General features: G+C 52.6%; 1 protein-coding gene across 2 annotated transcripts; it reads left to right on the top strand.

Moving 5' to 3' along the window:
- The first annotated feature begins 6061 nt into the window (after positions 1–6061).
- Positions 6062–10439, top strand: LOC138999614 (sialic acid-binding Ig-like lectin 14). 2 transcript variants are annotated; one of them, XM_070401785.1, is made up of 7 exons: positions 6062–6114; positions 6194–6577; positions 6785–7063; positions 7230–7274; positions 8434–8691; positions 8794–8929; positions 9823–10439. In XM_070401785.1, exons 1-7 carry the CDS (start codon positions 6078–6080, stop codon positions 9917–9919), a joined length of 1236 nt encoding a protein of 411 aa, XP_070257886.1. In that variant the 5' UTR covers positions 6062–6077; the 3' UTR covers positions 9920–10439. The 2 variants fall into 2 exon arrangements, with proteins under 2 accessions (XP_070257886.1, XP_070257887.1); XM_070401786.1 differs by lacking the exon at positions 9823–10439 and adding an exon at positions 9066–9706.
- The last annotated feature ends 693 nt before the right edge of the window (positions 10440–11132 follow it).

Raw genomic sequence — 11132 nt, 5'->3', positions numbered from 1 at the left:
CAAGCCCTATTTTAAGCACTTAGCACGCATTATCGCAGTTCACACAGAAGGAAGCTATTGTTAGCTTCAGATGAAGAGCCACTGTTAAAGTGAACAATGCAGGGCATTGAGTGCATTTGCAATATTGTGCAACCAACCATCACTATCTAATTCCAGAATGTTTCCAACCCTTCCCCCCGAAATAAACCCCTGCCCATTCAGCAGTTACTTCCCATCGCTCCTCCCCAATTAGCTGTTGGCTGACACTTGCAATCCCATGAACTGGGGGAAATGAGTGTGACTCTTGGTCACCCCTGATCCTTTAGCCTTTGGGGTCTGTCGTGGGTTGGTGGCCCCTCAGAAGATCTGCCCACAAGCCTAACTCCCAGAATCTATGCATGTGACCCTATTTGGAAAAAGGCAGAGAGGAGCTCTAAATTCAATGACAAGGGTCCTTAGAGGAGACAGAGAGCCCTAACCGGTTTGGCTCAGTGGATAGAGCATTGGCCTGCGGACTAAAAGGTCCCAGGTTCGATTCCGGTCAAGGGCATGTACCTTGGTTGCGGGCACATCCCCAGTGGGAGGTGTGCAGAAGGCAGCTGATCGATGTTTCTAACTCTCTATCTCTCTCCCTTCCTCTCTGTAAAAAATCAATAAAATATATATTTTTAATAAAAGAGACAGAGAAGGGATGAGAAGAGCCCAGGAAGGAGCCCCCTCAAGCAAGCATGTGGCCCGCCGGCAGCGAGTTTGACATGCCTGCCCTAGAGCAGTGATGGCGAACCTTTTGAGCTCGGCGTGTCAGCATTTTGAAAAATCCTAACTGAACTCTGGTGCCGTGTCACATATAGAAACTTTTTGATCTTTGCAACCATAGTAAAACAAAGACTTATATTTTTGATATTTATTTTATATATTTAAATGCCATTTAACAAAGAAAAATCAACCAAAAAAATGAGTTCAGAGATGACACGCGTGTCATAGGTTCGCCATCACTGTCCTAGTCTCCAGAGGAAGTGGCCCTGCTGACACCTTGATTTCGGGTTTCTGGCCTCCAACTGAGAGAGTAACTGTCATTTTAAGGGACTAACACCCACTTTTAAGTCTGCGGTAATGTTATGGCGCCCACAGGAAGCACAGGGGCACCAGTTTCTCATGGTGAGGGTCATCTTCCTTTTAGGTAGCCCTTGGTTTTTCATTACCCTTCATCTCCTGAGCAGAATAAAGATTTTTTAAAAAATAGGCTCCGGGTTTTTGTCCACAGCCCTGCCTTCCTGTGGATGGTCACCCTGGACACACGTAGCTGGGAGGACAGGGACTTGAGTTTAGTTTGAGCTTAAGCTTAGTTTGAAGCATCCGTGACTGGTGTTGCTACCAGGCAGGAGCAGGTGGACATTTCAAGACCCAAGTTCAAGTTTGCCCACAGCAGCCAAGGCCCTCGGGGCCAAGTGTCTTCAGTGGTACCTCTCCAGGTTCCGGCATCCCCCTGGACCTGGGCCTGGGCTGTCCTTGCCACCTGCTGCGCAGAAGATGACTTCCATGTTTGGGCTGTCACCTTCACATACATTTAAGTGAGATGGCTAGTTTGGACAATCTAGAATAGAAACACTTTTTTTTAAAAAAAGAAACAAACTCTTCAAACTTTTTTAAAAAAGTATATTTTATTGATTTTTTACAGAAAGGATGGGAGAGGAATAGAGAGTTAGAAACATTGATGAGAGAGAAACATAGATCAGCTGCCTCCTGCACACCCCCTACTGGGGATGTGCCCGCAACCAAGGTACATGCCCTTAACCGGAATCGAACCTGGGATCCTTTAGTCCGCAGGCCGATGCTCTATCCACTGAGCCAAACCGATTAGGGCCAGGCTTCTTAAAAAAATATACTTTTATTGATTTCAGAGAGGAAGGAAGAGAGAGGGAGAGATAGAAACATCCATGATGAGAGAGAATCATGGATTGGCTGCCTCCTGCAAGTCCCCACCTGGGGATGGAGCCCACAACCCGAGCATGTGCCCTTGACCGGAATTGAACCTGGGACCTTTCAGTTCGCAGGCCGACGCTCTATCCACTGAGCCACACCGGCTAGGGCTCTTCAGACTCTATCTCCACCTCAGTCACATGTCACATATGAAGGCTTGCCATTTTTAGCCTGAGCTCTGCATGCCAGTCATTTGCATTGTACATTCCAGGCCAGTAAAGCTCAATCTTGGCAAAAATGAAGGACTTAATTAAACTTTACTGGGTAACCCTGAGATTAGAAGCATTGAGTGGTTTTTCTCCTCCAGGATGAGGCAGAAGCGGGCACTGCAGGTCCAAGCTGTGTGGCCTTGAGCAGGTGTCTTGGCCTCTCTGAGCTCAGGTTCCTCATCTGGAAGTCAGGGATGGCTACGCTGGACCCGAGAGGCTGCAGTTGTGGAGAGAAGGCACCTGGGCTTTGGAGGGGACCGGGCCTGGGGGCTAAAGCTTTCTCCATCATACTCTTTGTGAGCTAAAAAATGGCTCAGATGGGCACCCGTTACAGTCCACTTACAGCAGCGTTTCCCAACCTGTGGGTCGAGACCCCTTTGGGGGTCGAACGACCCTTTCACAGGGTTTGCCTAAGACCATCGGAAAACACATATATAATTACACATTGTTTTTGTGATTAATCACTATGCTTTCATTATGTTCAATTTGTAACAATGAAATTGGGGGTCACCACAACATGAGGAACTGTATTAAAGGGTCTCGGCATTAGGAAGGTTGAGAACCACTGACTAATAGGGTTTTGACCAGCGCTTAAAAATAGGAATAGAATAGAATAAAAAAAAATGCAGGATAGGGTGGTATTTCGTGAAACTATGTTGATGTGAAATGATTTCTGACTGTGCATCAGAAAAGTTTGGAAGCCACGGTCCAGGGCCCCCCCGAGCTCCCCATTCCCCCCCCCCCCCCCCCCCCCCCCCCCCCCCCCCGCCCATCCCCACTCGGGCTTCGCACACTGGATAGCAACTCCCTTTGTCCTAAGCAAACATTTGGGGTCTCCGGGCCGCGCTGTCTTACACTCCGCCGCCTGGTGGCGCCCGTGCTCCGCCGTGAACGGGTTCTGCCGGATCCTCTCTGTTCCAGGCGGTGATTTCCTGGTTGCCCCCGTTTACCGGGACTAGAAGTCCTGACCCACGAACATAGCCCTCGGGCAAAGCGCGGCAGGAGGACTCGGTCAAAGGGATGTGGTCACCCTGGGATCCATTCATCCCTTCTTCATTCCGCAGGTTCCTTTTTTTAAAAAAATATTTTCATTGATTTCAGAGCAGAAATGAGAGGGAGAGAGACTAGAAACATAGATGATGAGAATCGTTGATCAGTGGCCTCCTGCACGCCCCCTACTGGGGATCAAGCCCGCAACTGGGCATGTGCCCTTGACCCTAATCGAACCAGGGACCCTTCAGTCTGCAGGTCGACACTATCCACTGAGCCACACCAGCTCCGGCCGCAGGTTCTTTAAATGCCTCGGTGGGTCAGAGGAAGTCCCGCTCTCAGAGCTCACATCCCGGTGGGGAGGGCAGACAGGAGCCCAAACCCAAGACCTCTGCAGTACAGAGAGGCCTCCCTGCCCGTCTGGTCTGGGCGGGGACAGACCCGGTGGAATCCTGGCCCCCAGCTGGCTGTGTGACCTGGGGCAGCTGGCTTAGCCTCTCTGTGCCTGTTTCCTCTGTGATAAAATGGGAACAGCACCTACTTCCTAGGGTCGTCCTGAGCTCTAGAAGAGTTAATATTCACAAAGCACCTCCAAGGGTGTGGTACGTATGGATCAGGCCCTCGAGTCGCCCCAGGGCTTCCATTGAAACTTGGTGGCTTAAGCCAACACGAATGTGCTCTGTTACCCTTCCGGGGGTTCAGGAATCCAAACTGAGCCTCATGGGGTAAGATCAAGGTGTGGACAGGGTTGGTTCCTCCTACAGGTTCCTGGGAGGGAGAATCATTCCTGCATTTCAGTCTGTACCTTGTGGCTTGGAAGGGGACGGGGGTAGAAGAGGAGAGAGAGAGAGAGAGAGAGAGAGAGAGAGAGAGAGAGAGAGAGAAAGAGAGAGAGAGAGAGAGATGTGTGAGAGAGAGAAACATAAATTGGTTGCCTCCCATAATGCTCCGAGCTGGTATGGAAACGAGGTATGTGCCCTGACCTGGAATTGAACCTGCAACCAATGTGCTGTAGGGAGGATGCTTCCACCAACAGATCCATCGGCCAGGGCTATCTATTTCCACCTGTAAAGTCCTCCCAAACAGATGTACCATTTCCTCCACTGAGGAAGTGCGTACCATATATTTGTGATGTGCATCTCTGAATATTCCAGAAACATAGTAAGTTTTGATGTGACCATGACATCTTTTATATCATCCTGTTTTTCGTTGGTCACTGTGCTATAGGGATGCATTTGAGTTTTGCAATGTGATTTTGTCTCTAGAAACCTTGCTGACTCTCTTCTCAAGCCCCTACAAGTGCATCTGTATGTACCTGTGGATTTTCCTAAATAGACACAATCCTTGATGGAGAAAGTCAGCTTGGTTTTCTTTTGAATTTCCATAGCTTTTACTTATTGCTCTTGCCTTGCTGGACTCGGACCCGGTGCTGCTGCGTTAGGTGTGGGGCTTGCTGAGCTCACCCCCTATCCCGCCAGGGGAGCCTCCTGCATCCCTAGCTGACTGTGAGGTTACCCTGAAGGCCTTTGACATCCCCTGCCCCCCCCCGCGCGCTCACTGGTTCCTCCCTTGAGATCCCATCAGTCAAGGGCAGCGAAGCACACAGAAGCCCCACTATGTGCTCCAGCAGCGGGAATGGAATGTCCGGGTTTGTGATGCCCGGGCTGGGACACAGATGGAGCAGAAAGGGATCCCTTCCCATCAGCCTGGGTGGGGCTCTGAACAGGGACCCAGCGATGAGGGGCCAGGAAGGTGGATTTTCATGAACTTTCAGGCGGCAGCGCTGCTGCTGTGCTGAGGTCCCGCCAAATGGGGCGTCCGTTTCCGATGGGGCTTGTGGGCCTCCCCGTCCCTCAGACACTCAGACCCTCGAGCCAACCCAGGTGCGTCCCACGTCCCCAAGAAGAGCTCAGAGCCAAGGCCTTTACCACTCAGCTCTGCCCCTGGGTTCCTCCCTCCACTGGACTTGGGTCTAAATTCCTCTCTCTTTTGGTCCCACTTGGTCTAAAAAAATATTGAATTATCCTTTTCCAGAATGTTCTACTATTTCGCCTGGAGTGAAGTACGGTAGCAATCATCTCAGGTAGAAACTGTAGTTTAACTCTAACCCTGCTCTTTGGCTTAACAATTGAAAAGTTATTTTGATTTTCTGAATTATATAAATCATCCCATTCGATTGAACGCCTTATTGATTTTAAAGTGAATATCCCATTGATTGTGATCTTACTGGTTTTAGAAAGCAATTTCCTCTGTACCCGGGAATTAGAACAGCACAATTATCCCAAGACCTGAGGGTTCCAGATAATGTGTTCCTGTCAACTCAGTGGTCCCAAGACCCGAAACTATAATTAATCTCACTTCTGTTACTGCTTTGTGCAAACCGGGGTCCTCATTCCAAACCCTGGGATGTAATCAATACCTTTGTGATTTTTGCCCATATAAATCTGGTGTTGCGGCCATCTTATCACTTCAAGATTTGGGAAAGCGAAATGCCCCCTCGTAGTCCCGGATTGCAATAAATGTGACTCTGTAATTCGACTTCTTGAGGCGTCCTTCTGTGATTTGCGGGGTACATTATAACAGGACCAGCTCTGAGTGTGCTGGCCGCAGGGTGACCTCCCTCCCCACTTACACATCCTCTGTAAGGGAGTCACTTTCTGGACAAGCCACTCAGCCTCCCAGGGCCTCAGGACATTTGCCTGCAGCGTCATGGGGAGGGGGTTGGGCGTGGGAGGGGAGACAGAAAGATTTCTCAGGCACCACCCCCTAACTCCTGTGGAGGCCAAGTTCCCCTTCCAGCCTGGCCACAGTCTCTCCCCCAAGGCTTCCTGTTGGGGTGTCCTATGCCCCACCCCAGAGCTGGGCACTTCGCTCCCTGACACAGGGACCCGGACCCACTCTGCCCTGCCAGAGGCTGACATGGTGCCCCTGCTGCTGCTGTCCCTGCTGTGGGGGGGTGAGTGACTGAGGGAGGGGGGCAGGGCAGGTGGGGGAGGGGCGTGGGCTGCATCTGAGCCTCAGTCCACCTCCCCCAGAGTCCCTGCAGCAGCAGCAGCCAGGCTATGAGCTCCGAGTACAGGAATCGGTGACAGTGCAGGAGGGTCTGTGTGTCCACGTGCCCTGCTCCTTCTCCTACCGGTGGAGTTCGTGGTCTTCCTCTAGTGAACTCTACACCTACTGGTACCGGGACTGGGACAACACAGACTATGCTGCTCCTGTGGCCTCGAGCAACCGGAATAAAACAGTGAAGAGAGAGACCAAAGGCCGCTTCCTCCTCGCGGACCCCACGACCAACAACTGTTCCCTGGACATCAGAGACGCCAGGGAGAGTGACAGAGGACTCTACTTCTTCCGAATGGAGAGAGGAGATTCTGTGAAATATAATTACAAAGAGAAGATGCTGGATTTGCAGGTGACAGGTACAGTAGGGGCCCTGGAGAAAAACCAGGAACAGGGGACCCCGTCTTAGAGCAGGAACAGGACACTGGACACTCCCTGTCCAGGCCGTGGGCCCTGGGTGGTGGGAAGGGACACAGGGTGAGCTCAGCCTGAAGCAGGGCCTCTCTCAGGGTCCCGCTCTGAGTCCCCACCCCTGGAGCTCAGGCAACTGCCTTTCTCCCCTGCAGCCCTGACAGAGAAACCCCACATCCGTGTATGGGAGCCTCTGGAGTCCGGCCGCCCCACACAGCTGGCCTGCAGCCTGCCAGGGGCCTGCGAAGGGGGACGACCTCTCACCTTCTCCTGGGCGGGAGCCGCTGTGGACTCGCTGGAGCCCCAGACCCTCCGCTCCTCGGTGCTCACCTTCACCCCGATACCCCAGGACCATGGCACCAGCCTCACCTGTCAGGTGAAACTCCAAGGATCTTCGGTGGCCACGCAGAGAACCATCCGGCTCAATGTCTCCTGTGAGTGTTGGTTGGGGGGCTGGGTCCCCCGGGGCAGAGGGAGGATCAGTCCTGGGTTTCCTTTCCCAGAGGATTTTGCTGAAGTAAAACCCCAGCCCTCCCGCTTAGGGGCCCCTGGGGCAAAGGGCAAATGCCCCCCTGGAGTCAGCACATTTTCCCTCCCCAGATGCTCCTCTGCTGACCATCAGGCTTTCCCAGGGAAACTGCACAGGTAGGAGCCATTCCCTCCTCTCTGGGGAGGGAGGGGGCGGGGCCTCTGCCAGCTCAGGGCCTGAAGGTGAGACCCTCCTCCCTGGCCCTGCAGCCCCTCGGGGTGGGTCTGCCTGTCCTCCTTCATCTCTGATCCGGTCATTGTCTCCGGGAGGCTGCCATGTTCCCATTCCCCACTCTCCCGGGCATGCGCACCTCCCCAGGTCTCCCCCTGGGGTCCCCGTCCCATCCTGACCAGTCCTGATGCCGCCCACAGCTTTAGTCCAGCCACCGATCTGCATAAGTAGGCACCTCTTTTTCTTTTTTTAAAAAATTATCACCAGAGGATATTTTTTCCATTAATTTTTAGAGAAAGTCGAAGGGAGGGGAGAGAGAGAGAGGGAGGGGAGAAAGAGAGAGAGAGAAACATTGATGTGAGAGACACATCAATTGGTTGCCTCCTGTACACACCCCACCTGGGAATTGAACCTGCAACCCTTTGGTGCTCAGGCCAACGCTCTAACCACTGAGTGACACCGTCCAGAACTCAGTAGGCACCTCTTGCTGGTGCCTCTCGACCCCACTTAACCCCGGTGTGGTCTGACTCACTCTAGATGCTTCCCTTTCTCACCAGTCACACCCTGTCAGCAACTCTAGGAAACCTCACTCATCACATCACTTCCCTCTTCTGCTTTCCCAGGGCCCCGGAGCCCATCCAGCCTTTTCCTGGACCCGGGGCCCCCATGGCCTCAGCCTGCTCCTCAGCCTCCCGCCTCCAGTCTCATCTCTGTGGTCCCGAACCCACGCGGCCCAGCAGGATCTTTCTAGTCTCGGCCCTGACCCTCTGCCTCCCTGTGCACAGCTCGCGCTGCTGCTCTCTGGGCGCCCAGGGCACAGCCCGATGCCCTCAGCGAGGCCCTAGAGGCACCAGGCTCCCTGCCTCCGCCTCCTCTCCACCACCATCAAGGGCTTGGTGCTCCTGGGCCTTCTGCCACTGGAATTGCCGGTGTCCGTGCATCTACTCTCACCTGACGGGCTGCCTCCATTCCTGAAGCATCTCCACCTGAGGGGCCCGCCCACTCCTCCCCTGTCCACCCTCAGCTCAGCCCCTTCTTCCTGGGAGCCCGGCCTGACCAGCAGGGTCCCTGGCTCTTGAGTCACCTTCTGTGTTCCTCTCCCAGCCCTGAAGACCCTGAGCAACCACACATCCCTGCCTGTCATGGAGGGCCAGTCCCTGCTCCTGGTCTGCGAGGCTGACAGCCACCCCCCTGCCACGCTGAGCTGGTCCCAGGAGGGGAGAGCCCTGAACGTGCCCCAGCCCTCAGCACCCGGAGTCCTGGAGCTGCCCCACGTGGGGGCAGGAGACGGAGGGGAGTTCACCTGCTGGGCTCAGCACCCGCTGGGCTCCCAGCACGTCTCCTTCAGCCTCTCTGTGCAGAGTGAGTTTCAGGACAGGTGTGGGGGCGGCCGCCTGGTCAGGTGTTGGGCTGTGGGTGGACTGACACCTGGACAACACGTCACCCTTCTCCCGCTGTCCCCAGGCAGCCCGCACTCCTGCAGATGTGTGACCGAGGAGCAGCAGGGCTCCTGGCCCCTGGTCCTCACCCTGATCAGAGGGGCCCTCATGGGGGCTGGCTTCCTCCTCACCTACGTCCTCACCTGGCTCTACTACACCAGGTGAGCAGGCCTGTCTCTCCCGGGGAAGGTCAGGGATTGGCCCTGAGGTCCAGGTGGGGCCGAGCTGTCTGGCTCTGCCTGGAGTTAGAGCCAAAGTGGCCGAGTCTCTGAGCTGACACCTGTGTGGGCCCCGCAGGTGTGGAGGCCCCCGGAACAGGAGGCAGAGCTCCTGATGGATCCTCCCTTCCTCTCAAGATGGGTCTGAGGTGTGGACACCAGGCGAGAGGGACCGTCCTGGGATGTCAATGTCACCTTATCCCCGGAAGCTCTTGACTCACCTGCCTGCAATGTGCCCCTGGGGTTTCAGAGTGTGGAAGTGACTGAGTGAGGACAAGGGGACTCAATGCCATGGAGAGAAGACTTTTAGTCCTTTCACCTCCTGAGAGGAGGGGCCGCTGTACCCGGGAAGCCCCAGATTTCCTCAGGAAGCAGATGCAGGTGCAGGGCTGCCTAACGAAGGCCTTGATTGGGGTTCCCATGGGAAACGCAAGGCAGGGCAGGGTGAGCAGTTCAGGCCTAGCTGGTGTGTGTCAGTATGGGGGATGGGCCTGTGGGCGTGGTCTCTCTTTGTCTGGTCCCAGGTCCTGGGTGATTCCGGGCAGGTGGGGAGGCTGGGAATATGGGCTCAGGTTGGGTTGGTTTGCATCTGAAATTCTTTGCTGTCCCTGAGAATGGGCGGGACCCTGGAGGCCTTGTCTCTCTGTGACTTCCAACCTGTATAATGGCTCGAAACATCATGAGATACAGATAAACAATAATAAACACCCACTGACGGCCCCTGTGTTTCTGCCTGTGCTTCTCCCATTTGACTTGTTCCCCTCCCCCCCTTTCTTTCTCTCTGTTGGTTCTGCCTACTCATCCCCCACCCCCTGCTCCTCTCTCTCCATTCTCAGGCCCAGAGATGGACTGAAGTTGACACCTTATCCTCCCCTTGCCCAGGAGTTACCTGGTCACCACCTGAGCTTCTGGTCTCCCAGCTGTAGGTGCTGATTCACAGTAGAGTTAGGAGCAGCGCTCCTCTCCCTGTGCATAGACGCCAACCTCAGAATTATTGTCATAACACATCCCAGCATTTAGTCATAAATGAGAACGTGTCTGTGATATCACGTGACCATTGATTTTACTATTTAGTGTCTGTGGGAGTTTCTTGAGTCCAGTTATATCTGGATCTCCTCTTTTTGTTGTTGCTGTTGTTGAAACTGTTTCAAGTAAGGGATTTTGTGTATTCCTTGTAATTATTCTTCAATTGGTATTTATATCTCTTCAATTTTTAAAAATATTTTTATTGATTTCTGAGATGAATTTGAAGGGAGATAGAGCGATAGAAATATCAATGATGAGAGAGTCATTGATCTCCTGTTTCCTCCACGCCCCCTTCTGGGGATGAAGCCCGTCACCCAGGCATGTGTCCTGACCAGGAGTGGAATCCTGACCTCTTGGTTCATAGATTGATGCTCAATCCCTCAGCGACACAGGATGGACTATATCTACTCTTGAATAATAAAAAATTTCAACATTTAAGACACATCCACCTATTCTCTCACCATTTCGTATCATTATTGTCATATAGCTGACAGCTATAAATTTGATAAACTTTAGAGAACATTCATAATTACTTGGATGTAAACAATTATTTTATTTCCAGATTAATTGAGATATTTTTTGATACAGAATGCATGCAAGTTTAAGGTGTGCAATGTGCATAATTGATGCACCTATATAGTGAAGTTATTACCACAATAAGGTTCATCAACACTTCCATCCTCTCATATAATTACCATTGTTATGGTTATAACACGAATGATGTATAACCATAACAACTTTCAGGTATGTAATACATTCCTGTTAATTGTACTTGCCATGCTGTCCAGTACGTCCCCAGGAATTGTTCATCTTTTAGCTGAAAGTTACCCTTGACCAACATCTCTCCATTTCCCCACTCCCAGCCCCTGCATCACCGTTCTCCTCTCTTTCTGTGAGTTCAGCGTCTTTAGACCCCACTGTGAGAACACACTGCAGGAAAACAATGACTATTTTTGAAAAATACCCCCACAGTTGTTCCTCTCATGCAGTTCTGGGTTTCCATCACAGAATCACTTTCCTCTATGCAAAAATGTATTAAGGACCTAAATATAATACCAACCACTGTAAACTCTCAGAGGGAAACATAGGGGAAATCCCAGCACATTGGGTTTTGCAATGA

The sequence above is a fragment of the Myotis yumanensis genome, unplaced genomic scaffold (genome assembly GCF_028538775.1).
Source record: "Myotis yumanensis isolate MYYU_CA2020_CCGP unplaced genomic scaffold, mMyoYum1.0.hap1 SCAF_23, whole genome shotgun sequence".
In the NCBI taxonomy this organism is placed as follows: Eukaryota; Metazoa; Chordata; class Mammalia; order Chiroptera; family Vespertilionidae; genus Myotis; species Myotis yumanensis.
Note: the sequence above shows the minus strand (reverse complement) of the source record. Positions and strands in the feature narration are given on the sequence as shown.

Coding starts and splice junctions, on each gene's coding strand:
- LOC138999614 (XM_070401785.1), top strand. CDS start 6,078: ATGGTGCCCCTGCTGCTGCTGTCCCTGCTGTGGGGGG. Junction 6,578..6,784: donor GCTGGATTTGCAGGTGACAG/GTACAGTAGGGG, acceptor TCTCCCCTGCAG/CCCTGACAGAGAAACCCCAC. Junction 7,275..8,433: donor TTCCCAGGGAAACTGCACAG/GTAGGAGCCATT, acceptor TTCCTCTCCCAG/CCCTGAAGACCCTGAGCAAC.